Source organism: Sinocyclocheilus grahami, unplaced genomic scaffold (genome assembly GCF_001515645.1).
Source record: "Sinocyclocheilus grahami isolate Dianchi unplaced genomic scaffold, SAMN03320097.WGS_v1.1 scaffold710.1, whole genome shotgun sequence".
NCBI classification, from domain to species: Eukaryota; Metazoa; Chordata; class Actinopteri; order Cypriniformes; family Cyprinidae; genus Sinocyclocheilus; species Sinocyclocheilus grahami.
This window is the reverse complement of record NW_015505889.1, coordinates 507,721-520,034: the sequence shown is the minus strand read 5'-3', so window position 1 is coordinate 520,034 and position 12,314 is coordinate 507,721. Positions and strand designations below refer to the sequence as shown.

Here is a 12,314-nt window from a genome sequence, read left to right as displayed (position 1 = left end):
AGGAGAAACAATAATGTACAGTATGTGGAAAATGTGTTTTTTTTACTTTAAACCGCATAAACACATTTCATTACACCAAATACACAAAATAATGTTCTTTTTAGCAGCATCATATGACCCCTTTAAAATAATTTTTAGCTAGTAAAAATACTAGTGTTCTAATAATTTTGTCTGTGTGTTTTGTACGTGTGTCTAAATATTTTTTTTCCCCCCTCTATATATATATATATATATATATATATATATATATATATATATATATATAATTGACAATTTATCATTAAACTGTTCTCTGTTCCATTGAGACTCCAATTACAAATACAAACACAAGCTGAAGTTCAAGAACACGCTTCGTGAACTGAAGCAAAATACACAGAGAACCTCTATGGTTGCTCCAGGCCCTAATTAGGGACCGTTTCTTTCAGACAAAGTCTTCATGAACAATGAAGAAGGGAAATCAAAGATTGCACTGAGCCTCTAATGGTAAACATGTTGTCTCAGAAAACGCCTCTCTTTTTCCATGTTGCTGGTGCCAGCATTGCTCAATAGTAATTGTTGTTAATTGCAGGCAGGCCTGGTGCAGAGAGTCTGAGAGAAAGGCCTGAACTGTTCCTGTTGAACAGAGCTAGGAGCACTCAAACTGCCCGCCAGGCTCTTTCATTGTTGCGGCACAGATGAAGCTGCCTTTGTTCAGGAGTGTACAGTACGACCGGACACCAGCACCTTTTCATACTGTGCAACTTCCAGCGCGGTGCTGCATCCCTTTATTTTCAGCCTTTCAGATGCAAACAAAGGCAGTTCTGGAAAAGTTGTCAAAAGCTACAGAGTCACAATGGAGAATATTAGCCATGATGAACTAAAAGAGACGAGTTACATAGGAGGAAAAAAAGCTTTGTGGTTAAGAGACTGATCCCTGCAGGGCATGCCGAACAGAAATATAATCACATTTTTAAAGTGCTTTTAAAAACCAGCATTCATCCTGGTACAAGTCACAAAGGAGAGAGGGGGAAAAATGATGGAAAGGATAATGGAGATGCTTATTATATAAAGACAAAGACAGATGGATAGCATGTAAAAGAAAAACAGAGGGAGGGAGTCAGAGAGGAGGAGTGAGCTTCATCACAGGGCAATGAACGATGAGTCACTCTATCCTGGATTTGATGTTTTCTGGATTGAATGAAACCAAGAGTGCAGGATCCTTAGATTTGATGGAAACAGAGGGAAAGCAGAGCAGAAAAGTGCTGATGGAGCTGTTAATCGCAACAAACCACAGTCCAGGAAAATGGCACCGCTAAATCAGGTCTTGTTCAGATTGAGTCTGTCAGGAGCACAGGAGTACAGTCTCCCTGAAGAGGGAAGATGAAAATCATGGGATATCCTCTGAAGAGAAAACTCTTCATCTTGGTCTGCTCTCAGACCGTGTCAGACCTGTGACTTTACACATTTCATCTCCCTCAACAGCACATGAGTTACTGATAATTACACAGATAGAACTGAAGGCTGACAGACAGACTGGAGTCCATCGGCACCCAGGAGACTCAATCAGTGCCGTCTCACACATTTATCAGATGGGAGCTGGGAAAGGTCCGTTAGACTGCTGTGAGCTTTAGAGGAGACCGTTACACTGAGGCCCAGTGGTGCAAAAGTACAAAACTACAGGGGAAAAAAATTAAAAAAAAAGAGTACGTAAGTGATAGAAAGTACTGCTGAGAGTTCTAACCACAAATGAGATTTCTGTGCTTTGTGGAAAATCATTCCCTCACAGATCTCTTCAAATAAGCCATTTTTAAATTGATGTTTCTTCTGAAAAGACGAGAGACAATAATTAGAGACTAGTGTGTCTACAGCTGTGTGTAATTTTGCGGTAAAAAAATTCGAAGTGCTGCAGGAGATCTTGAGTCACTTGGCTGGATGTGTGGAGGTGAGCGGGGGAGAGGGTGGGCTGCTGGGGGGAAGAATGGTTCCTTGTTTCATGCGGAGGTCTTAGTCAGCACTGACTAACAGAGCAGTTGAGTACAGAGACGTTCAGGGATGGAGACCAGCTGGAGGCTGCAGCCAAAATGAGAGAGATCCAAAAGCCACAAACGTCTACAGAGAACGATGTTCTTGGCATGAATCTGTATTCAGAACTTACCCAAATTATTCCTTCCTAAAATTCTCATATCAAGTACAAACAGGGAATAACCTCTGACAGGATGTGTATCGATAACATTATCAAATGCTATGACATTATTTCTCATTGTGTTTTTGTCAGGTACAACACCAGTCCTGGTCATGACACTTTTCTGTGCATGTAAGTGGACCGCTATGAACATTAAAGGGAATTCATCACCATTTCCTCACCCTCATGTTGTTCCAAACCCATAAGACTTTGGTTAACCATTGAAATACAAACTAAGATCTTTTTTATGAAACCTGAGAGTTTTCTGTTACTTCACTGAAAGGCCAAGTAACCAAAACTTAGAAGATCCAAAAAAGTACTAATGGCTTTGTAAAGCAAATCCATAGAAATCAAGCCATTTAATCCAAGTCTTGTTAATATATATGATCGCTTTATGTGCTTATTTATATTTTAAAAATCTGAAATTTAATTTGTGTTTCGAAGATTAACCTTTAACAAAGTCTTATGGGATTCGAATGACATGAGATAGATTAAATGAGTGCAGAATTTTCATTTTTGGGTGAACTATTCCAGCATCAAACATGAACATAAAGTGTATTTCTCTACATATCTATCTCACCTGTAAGTCTGTCTTCATGAGAGATGCTCCCGCCTCAACTAGGTAATGACAGATTGTCCTCTGACACAATGAGGCCGCTTTGTGCAATACCGTCTCTCCACTGAATAAGAAAGAAAGAGAGACAGAGAGGAAGCAAGAGATAAAGAGAGAGGGATAAATAGAGAGGAAAGGAGGCAGAAAACACAAGACAATTTGGAGGCTGTTAAAAAGTCTGCTAAAAATGAAACTTAAGATAATTCTTAAAAAACCATGGCCTTCCTGACTACAGTATCATAAAATAGAACTTGAACTTTTACTGTCAACAGATAAAAATAACAAGTGGCATCAGTGTGCATTCAGTAAGACACTCACTTTTCTCTCTCTGTTACATCCAGGATATCGGTGGGTGCTGTGGAAAAAAGGGGGGGAAAAAAATCAAACCTTGGAACCGCATTAAATCATGTGCCCTGAGGTGATGGTGTGTTGCTTAATGAAGAGCTGTAAAAAGCTTGCGTGGGAGAGAGAGATGACCTGCCCCACCCCACCCAACACACTTCAGTTAACACACAAAACAGTGACTGAAAGCAAACAACACCAGTCAAAAGTTTGGACACACCAGAATGTGTTTCTTATGATCATAGCGACCCGTTGATCTAAAGGATTGGAAGCTTAAATTTTTTTCTGCAGCTTTTAAAATGATTGGTAAACATACAGGCATAAAAATTGCAGAGATAAAGCCATTTTTTGTCTATGCCAGTGGTTTTTGAGAGCTGTTACAGACATGTGTTACGTGATCATTTTACCATTATCAATGATGTATCTGACGATCTCCTTGCTTCCCACTTCCACAGCATAGTGCAGCAGGGTGCGGCCCACAGCGTCCTGCACAAACAGGTCAGCCCCCTTCGTATGCAGCTCCTTCAACTGCAGAGAAAAAGCTGCCAGTCATACAAACAAATACTGAGATAAACACATCCCAAACAACAGAAAACCAAAGAGAGCATCATTGCGGGAAGCCACATGGTACCCTGATCTCGGAGTCGTATTAATTATTGCAAAGTGCCAAAAAAGTACTGGTTTCCACACAGTTATTCAAGTGGAATCTAGTGATGGCTCAGATGTGCTTAAGGAGAAATGCACAAGGTTGGCTGGAGGCTGATCGCAAGCATGCCAGTGACCGTCTCAATGGGTCCAAAGGACCCTTCCATGCGATAAAGCCCAAAATCTGTCAGAAACTTGCCAGGACTCTTTTATACACCAGAGAGAGTTTGGGCATAAAATATAATACTGGAGGAGATTCCTGATGATAAATGCCCTGAGAGGAAAGAGAAGACACCATCTACACACCACACAGTGCACTCTCTGCACTCCACAATCGGGTAACTACAGACACACCTGAGCATCTGTGTTAGAGTCTGAATGTAGTTCTGCATATTTCATGCGACATAGTTGACTGTTTATGGTTCTATGGTCCAGCTGTGAGATGTTTATTTAAAGATTTAGTTCACCCAAAAATGAAAATTCTGTCATTAATTACCATCATGCCGATCCAAACCCCTAAGACCTTCGTTCATCTTTGGAACACAAATTAAGATATGTTTGATGAAATCCGAAAGCTTTCTGACCCTGTATAGACAGCAAGGGTCCTACCACAGTCAAGGCACAGAAACGTAGTAAGGACGTTGTTAAAATTGTCCATGTGACATCAGTGGTTCAACCGCAATTTTACGAAGCTACGAGAATACTTTCTGTGCTCAAAGAAAACAAAAATAATGACTTTATTCATCGATTTCTTCTCTTCCGGAACAGTCCTCTGCCATTAACGTCAGCAGTACCATGCGCATGCATCGATAATGATGGAGGACTCTCCCGGAAGAGAAGAAATCGTTGAATAAAGTCGTTATTTTTGTTTTCTTTGCACACAAAAGTAGCTTCGAGAAATGCACAAGGTTGGCTGGAGGCTGATCGCAAGCATGCCAGTGACCGTCTCAATGGGTCCAAAGGACCCTTCCATGCGATAAAGCCCAAAATCTGTCAGAAACTTGCCAGGACTCTTTTATACACCAGAGAGAGTTTGGGCATAAAATATAATACTGGAGGAGATTCCTGATGATAAATGCCCTGAGAGGAAAGAGAAGACACCATCTACACACCACACAGTGCACTCTCTGCACTCCACAATCGGGTAACTACAGACACACCTGAGCATCTGTGTTAGAGTCTGAATGTAGTTCTGCATATTTCATGCGACATAGTTGACTGTTTATGGTTCTATGGTCCAGCTGTGAGATGTTTATTTAAAGATTTAGTTCACCCAAAAATGAAAATTCTGTCATTAATTACCATCATGCCGATCCAAACCCCTAAGACCTTCGTTCATCTTTGGAACACAAATTAAGATATGTTTGATGAAATCCGAAAGCTTTCTGACCCTGTATAGACAGCAAGGGTCCTACCACAGTCAAGGCACAGAAACGTAGTAAGGACGTTGTTAAAATTGTCCATGTGACATCAGTGGTTCAACCGCAATTTTACGAAGCTACGAGAATACTTTCTGTGCTCAAAGAAAACAAAAATAATGACTTTATTCATCGATTTCTTCTCTTCCGGAACAGTCCTCTGCCATTAACGTCAGCAGTACCATGCGCATGCATCGATAATGATGGAGGACTCTCCCGGAAGAGAAGAAATCGTTGAATAAAGTCGTTATTTTTGTTTTCTTTGCACACAAAAGTAGCTTCGTAAAATTATGGTTGAACCACTGATGTCACATGGACCATTTTAACGATGTCCTTACTACGTTTCTGTGCCTTGATCACGGTAGGGATCCTTGCTGTCTATGGTGGGCCAAAGAGGTCTCGGATTTAATAAAAAATATCTTGACTTGTGTTCCGAAGATGAACGAAGGTCTTATGGGTTTGGAACGACATGAGGGTGAGCAATTATTGACAGAATTGTAATTTTTGGGTGAACTAACTCTTAAAAGAAGATGTATTGGGGCAGGTAAAGGATGCTGTGTACTGTACATAGCTGCCCACTGCAACATGCCAAACACCCTCATTAATATCTGAAATGTCCCCTCTTCTCCTCTCTGTACCGAGGCATTACGAGTGGGAACATGTTTTGGGCTGGGTGTGAGAAATTATCATTCTAGAGAAAGCCTGTTTGGTCACCATAGAAACCAAGAACGAGTGAAAGGTCGAGAGAATATGCAGGATCATTTATCTGGTTCCGCCTCCGCTCTGCAAGATACTTGACATTTAATGGTGAGGTCAGTCCTGAATTAGAGACGACAGAATATCCTTTAGGCTGAGTGAACATTTAACTAAAAGCACACGGATCGCTCTCTTGCATATTAAATCACTGTCAAAACACAACATCCGAGCTACCTACTCAAATAATAGGTGTACGTGCTTGCAAACCATTAAAAAAAACCTCTGCCAAAAGACAACACCAAAATCGGAGAAACCTAGAAGGTGAAAAAGCAAGGTTGTTGTATGTATGTGCTTAATGTATTCAAATTATGCTCTTACCTTCTGATGGTCCTTCTTCTTCACACATTCAATTAGACTGTCTGCTGACACTGTTAAAGAAGAGTACTCTATTAATGAAGATTCAAGGGTATTTTTTCTTTTTTTATAGTTCTTGAACTTATTTTGACTAAAATAATTACAAAGCAAATACTGTTTACTAAGATTAAATGTGACTAGATGTGTGAAAAAGTATGTCACCAGCATCAAAAACAGTTAATGGATACTGAAACATTATGTTTTGCTGTTTTCATAGCTGAACTGGAGGAGGCCTTTTTAATTAATCTTGAACTTATTTTAAAATGATTACTTAAGTGTAATTAAAGCAAAGACTGAGTGTACCAAGATGACAGGCGATCAGAACAGTATGTCATTAGCATGAACAAATATTTAATTGAGACTGAACTATAATTTAGCTGTTTTTGGTAGCTAAACTGGATGAAGCCGTTTGAATTGTTCCTGATCTTATTTTAATAATTGTACTTATGTGCAATTAAAGCTACACTATGTAACTTTTGACACTCTAGTGGTTGAAGCATAATTGTTTCTTCTGGAGGAACATTGTTTTGGTGATTGTGAATTGTGCTTCCACTATTATGTGTATGCAAAGGTCATTAACAATATCAAAACTCCCTGACTCCAATAAATAAACAGACAAATAAATAAAGAATCAAAGAAAGACAGACATCCAAAAATTAAGGAATAAAAAAGTAAGAGAAAGTAAGTAGCTTTTATGGCACAGTTGTTCTGACTCAAAAAAAAACAAAAACAGTTTGACTTGAATTTTTTTTTTTTTTACAAAAGTTTGGCATTAGACATATCGATTGCTATTCATATCTGAATAAGTTAACATGGAAACAATTACAACTTTGCTAGTAGGCTAGTTATAGGCAAATAGACCAACGTAGTAACTGGTTTAGAGATTTACATTTTTTTTATGAACCTAGTAAATGAGATTTTATGCAGACTAAACATTTTTGAAAAGCCAAGCAATTGTTGAAGTTTTATTATGGGCATTATCGAGTAGTAACCTGACCTTCTTTCCTTTATTTACAAATATGACATAAACGCACAGAAAAATGACGGAAGCATGCAGTTAAATCCGACCCGACAGATCTATCTATATATATAAATTTATTTTATAGGCTTACTGTAGAGATTCAGGGTAAGGCAAAAACACTGTTTGGAAGATAGATTTATGAGAAGATGAAAATAAATTTGTCATTATTTAAATTTCAAAAGATGAATTGTGACCACATGTGTGAATCTGTATGGCATCAGCATAAACACAAATGCATTATTTGTAAAAGATTTGTAAAGCTGTAAACCAGAAAACGTGCAAATACTAGTGCTGTAGTGTAGTTTCCTCATGGCAATTGATGACTCCATTATTACTTAGAGGTATTATTATTCAGAAACTGTCTACATGCACAAATCGCTTATGCATATTTGTTCAATATTAAGTTATTCAGAGTTGCACAAGAAGATGTTCTGTTTATTTAATGCTTTGGGAGCTGACAGTTAAAAAAGGGAGTAAAAATAAGATTTTAATTATGGGTGTTAATCACATTAGCTGATGCTGGCTCTGAGGGTTCAGTCTCAATATGCTAAATCTGTGTTCAAAGCTTTGCAATGCCCTTTGTAGATTTGCCTTCCTAATCCAGCAATCATGTGTGTTGCTTCACAAACCTCGAGAGGTAAAATATGAAAACACCCAGCTGGGATGTCAGGCTAACACGCACTGTAGAGCGCACTGCGTGGCTAAATCTACGCCTGTGTCTAAAGATATGCCTGCTCCAATCCAGCTCTCAAAACTTGGCCGCTTTACGGAATTGAAGAGTCTTTTTTTCCTGTCTAGAGAAAGCATGCACAGGGCCAAATCAGGTTTTCGGAAACGCATTCCTCCTCTGCTCATGCCAGGAAGCTTTGGAGCTAGAGCTGAATTCTAATGTGGATCAATGTGAGTGATGATAACCTGCTCTGCCTCGCTGCACCTCACAGACTGTGAGACAGTCCTTTCCTCCTCGCTCTCTTCCTCCTCTACCAATGCCAAGAGAGCGGAAAACACCACAGCCTTGGCACATGCCCTCTCCTAACAGGCAGCAGCTCATTAAAAAGGAACAAGAACGAAGACCAAGGAGCGTTTAACACTCAACTTACACGTAATGAAAGTCAGAAACAATTCACAGAGCAAGAGCTTCTCCTCCACTACATGTAGCGGTCCCAATTTGCTTCTCGCAGAGACCTGAGACACTGTACGACTTTAACTTGTTCTCACAAGAAAAGACTAAAATGCAGCCCTCATTGGGTTTCCTTTTAAATTCATCCATTCAGAATTAGACCAAAGCAACTCTGGAAAAAGTTCACTTGATGTTCATTCACTGAAGAGATGAAAGCAAAATTAGAGCACTACTTAAACTCCTTACCAGAGTTTGCATTGTTCAGGTTGCTCTTGTCAAACCTGTGGGAGAAACAGAAACATCTGAGTGAATGATACACTTCAAATCAACTGACACAAATCTTTTAGAGGACTTCTTCACAGCAAGCATCTGAAACATAAGTTCTTGATGCACACACTGTGTGTGAAGCCATTAATCTCAACTTGGAAGTCTTGGCCTAATGGTTAGAGAGTCGGACTCGTAACCCAAAGTTTGTGGGTTCGAGTCTCGTACCGGCAGGGATTGTAGGTGGGGGGAGTGAATGTACAGCACTCTCTCCCACCTTCAATACCACGACTGAGGTGCCCTTGAGCAAGGGCACCGAACCCCCAACTGTTCCCCGGGCGCCGCAGCAAAACAATGGCTGCCCACTGCTCTGGGTGTGTGTTCACGGTGTGTGTGTGTTCACTGCTGTGTGTGTGTGTGCACTTTGGATGGGTTAAATACAACATCTCAGAAATTTAATGAGCAAAAGAATAATGACTCCAAATGAGCTTCAACATATAAGAGCAAGAGATGAATTGAGGAGGGAACCAAAACTCAATGAATGTCACTGCAATGCTGTCTGAGTGACATGAGGTCTGTTTGACTTCATATTTGACGCTGCACAGAACGAGTCTTGAGCTGGAAATTGGTTAGAAATTTTGTTTTGACTGGTGTGGTGCTGATGCCATCAGAGTACCACAAGAGCGTTTCGAGGGCAGTCGGCTGGATCAGTCAGCAGAATTTTTCCAGAGTGGAAAAATTCCGCTCTTGCGATTATCTATCAATCGCAAGAGCTCTGATGATAACAGCCATTTCACGATTGGTCAGACTCACAGATGGTGTGCCTTTCATATTTATTCGGATCATTCAAGTTCCACTAATGCTCACACATCAATGTTTTTAAAACAATAAAAACTATTTTTATGTAATCTTAATGTCATACTGTTACAAATGTTATGTTCATCAAAATAAAACTGATAAAAGTACGTCAACATTCTAAACATTCTTCTCTGTATTAAGAAGCATATAACAGTGTTTCTGGTTGCTAGACATGAAATAGAAAAGTGTGTTTATCTGAGAAATATTTCATCTAATCCACTCTGTCTCCAACAAAGTACACAAACACTATGTGAACATCACTACGAGAAGTTTAAAATGTCCAATTTGATAGCTCTTTTTTCAACTCCTCCCCCAAAAATCTCACTGATCGGTAAAGGCAAACGCAGCCAAAGTCGAACCCGCCTAATGATAATGATGACGCCATCGTCGACACTACACCTCCTCTCTGTCTCTTCCCTTGACTGGAGCATCTTCTGTGTGCTCTCACCTAAAAGAATATTTGATCAAAGAGTTCCTCATCACACAACAAGAAGACTGGGACATTAAGAAACAGAGACGTGTGGCACACAGGGCTTTGGATCCTGAACTTAGCTAGAAGCAGTGTGGCTCTGAGGTTGTTTTTTCACCAGAAATACCTACAGCTTTTCATAGAAGAGTTGACTATAATGCAGATCTTTGGTATTTCATAATGAAGTGCAATACAGGGGTCAGAGGTCAAGAGAAATCAGATCACGGTCAATTGAAAAACAATAAACGCGTTTCACTGAATACACAGTCTCAAATTGAGTGAGAAAGAAAAAGAGGGAGGGAAAGGTAACGGAGTTCACAAACACTTAAGTCAAAGCCACAACACACTGTTTCCATTGTGATATGTCTATGAGTGATTGTGTGTGTGTGTGTGTGTGTGTGTGTGAGTGTGAGTGTGAGTGTGAGTGTGAGAGAGAGTGTGAGAGAGAGAGAGAGAGGGAGAGAGAGAGAGTGGGAGGGCCTTGCTAAAGAATCTGAGTGTTTCCCATAATTAAAAGCAGTTCGCAGGCTCATAAATCTGGGCTCTGACATGTCTTTCCAACAAACACACACACACACTTGCTGTAATGTTTGCATGCCTCCTCTAGCCTTGCAGCTGAGGTTCAGCCTTCAGGCAGTGAAATTTGCTCAGGTAAGTGGATTTCAGATCCCTGAAACCACAAATTGCAACTCTCGGCTATCAAAAACCATCTCTATCAATCACAATTTATCTTTTCATATAGCTCTATCATGACAAACGAGGTTCAAATACACTGATCTCTGGTCAGCCATGGGGAATGTTCAGAGCAGCCAATCTTTTCCTGTGTGACTGAAAGTTCACAGCAGCACTACAATTGAGAAAAACACAAGCACTTCAAACAGATTCACATCACTGAGCTATACTCTTGCTTAAGTGATCAGCATCCACATTTATTTTCAGCCATATCCATTTTGCTGAGATACAACCTCTTCCTTTTCGGATGGAAAATGGTGAACAGCTGCGTTGGGACACACATTACAGTGCATGAGGAGGGAAGATTCGACAATGGCACTCAAATCTCTATGTATTATGAGAGCTTGATGCATGTGACTGGAATCAGGGTAAATGCATCTCTCTAACCATCATGTCCTGGAGGAAAAGCTGGCAATGGTTTATTCCCCCAGCCTAAATAATCATACAGTGTTTAAACATGTCTGAACCATTCCTTGGTATGTAACCCAAACGGCAGCTGTAATTACTGACGTTCCTCAGCCTGCTTTCACAACACACTCACACACGCTAACATGCACCCTGCACTCACACACATGCTCATAGCAGCTTTAATGGGGTTATTGAGTTTTTGCTAGCTGTAATTGCTAGTAATTTAGCACATTTAGAGAAAGGGTAGAAATGTGACATTGGGCCAATTATTCGATATGAGTCCAGAAACCTCTTATTAGCTCTAGAGAGAAACAGCAATCTGAATCCGGACCGGCCTGGGGTTTACTCAGCCAGATCACCAGCTCCTACCAGCTCTCACAAATACAACAAATCCCATTTGCAGGCCAGTTTTATTATTGATTTTAGACTGGAATGTTCTACTCTAATCACAACTGAGATTTATGAGCAGAAGTCTTTCTTTAAGCAAAAGCAGGTCTTAATGAGGGAGCTTGATGGTCTGTGCTGTGAATACAATACCATTAGAGGAAACTTCAATATACTTCAATGTAAAACGGCTTTAAGGTTCAAAGTTCAGCTCACTAGGGACCAATCAGACTTTGGCATCAACGGGATCTCAGCTTGATAATGAAGGCTGCGATGCATGCACCATTAAACTGCCCTCGCTGCTCTTGAGTATCTTTACTTGTTTGCTTCTCCTCATCAATATAACCTTTATTATGCTCCTTCCAGTTTACCATTTGCAGACACCACATTAAAGATGGTTCGCTCAGACTGCTCAGGAAACAAGGGGCTAATCTCTCACTCGTGCTCCTGCTTCCTCCTGTTGTTATTTGCTTTGAGTATCAGTGTTCAGATGTAAATCTGCCTCAGAATGAGAGTTACTCATGGGCTCAGCTATAATTCCATTAGAGGAAAATGCAAATCCCTCATTTATGTATGACAGAAAAACAACAAAACATGCATAATTTAATTACGACTCCTATTCAAAATTAAACCAACAATAGCAGAAACCTAATCAATTTCCCTGGTAGACAGAGATACAGAGAGAGAGAGAGAGAGAGAGAGAGAGAGAGAGAGAGAGAGAGAAAGAGAGTATAAGCTACTGCTATAATCAAACTTTCGAAGCTGATTT

At 40.1% G+C, this 12,314-nt stretch overlaps 1 protein-coding gene across 5 annotated transcripts in view; it reads right to left on the bottom strand.

Moving 5' to 3' along the window:
* dgkza (diacylglycerol kinase, zeta a) overlaps nt 1-12,314 on the bottom strand; it is a 127,629-nt gene that overhangs the window by 4,580 nt on the left and 110,735 nt on the right. For all 5 annotated transcript variants that reach the window (XM_016244185.1, XM_016244186.1, XM_016244182.1 and 2 more), the window contains 5 exons: nt 8,677-8,711; nt 6,254-6,303; nt 3,524-3,644; nt 3,093-3,129; nt 2,742-2,841 (listed from right to left, as the gene is read on the bottom strand). In XM_016244185.1, the coding sequence (XP_016099671.1) occupies nt 2,742-2,841; nt 3,093-3,129; nt 3,524-3,644; nt 6,254-6,303; nt 8,677-8,711 (343 nt within the window). The remainder of the gene's footprint in view (nt 1-2,741; nt 2,842-3,092; nt 3,130-3,523; nt 3,645-6,253; nt 6,304-8,676; nt 8,712-12,314) is intronic.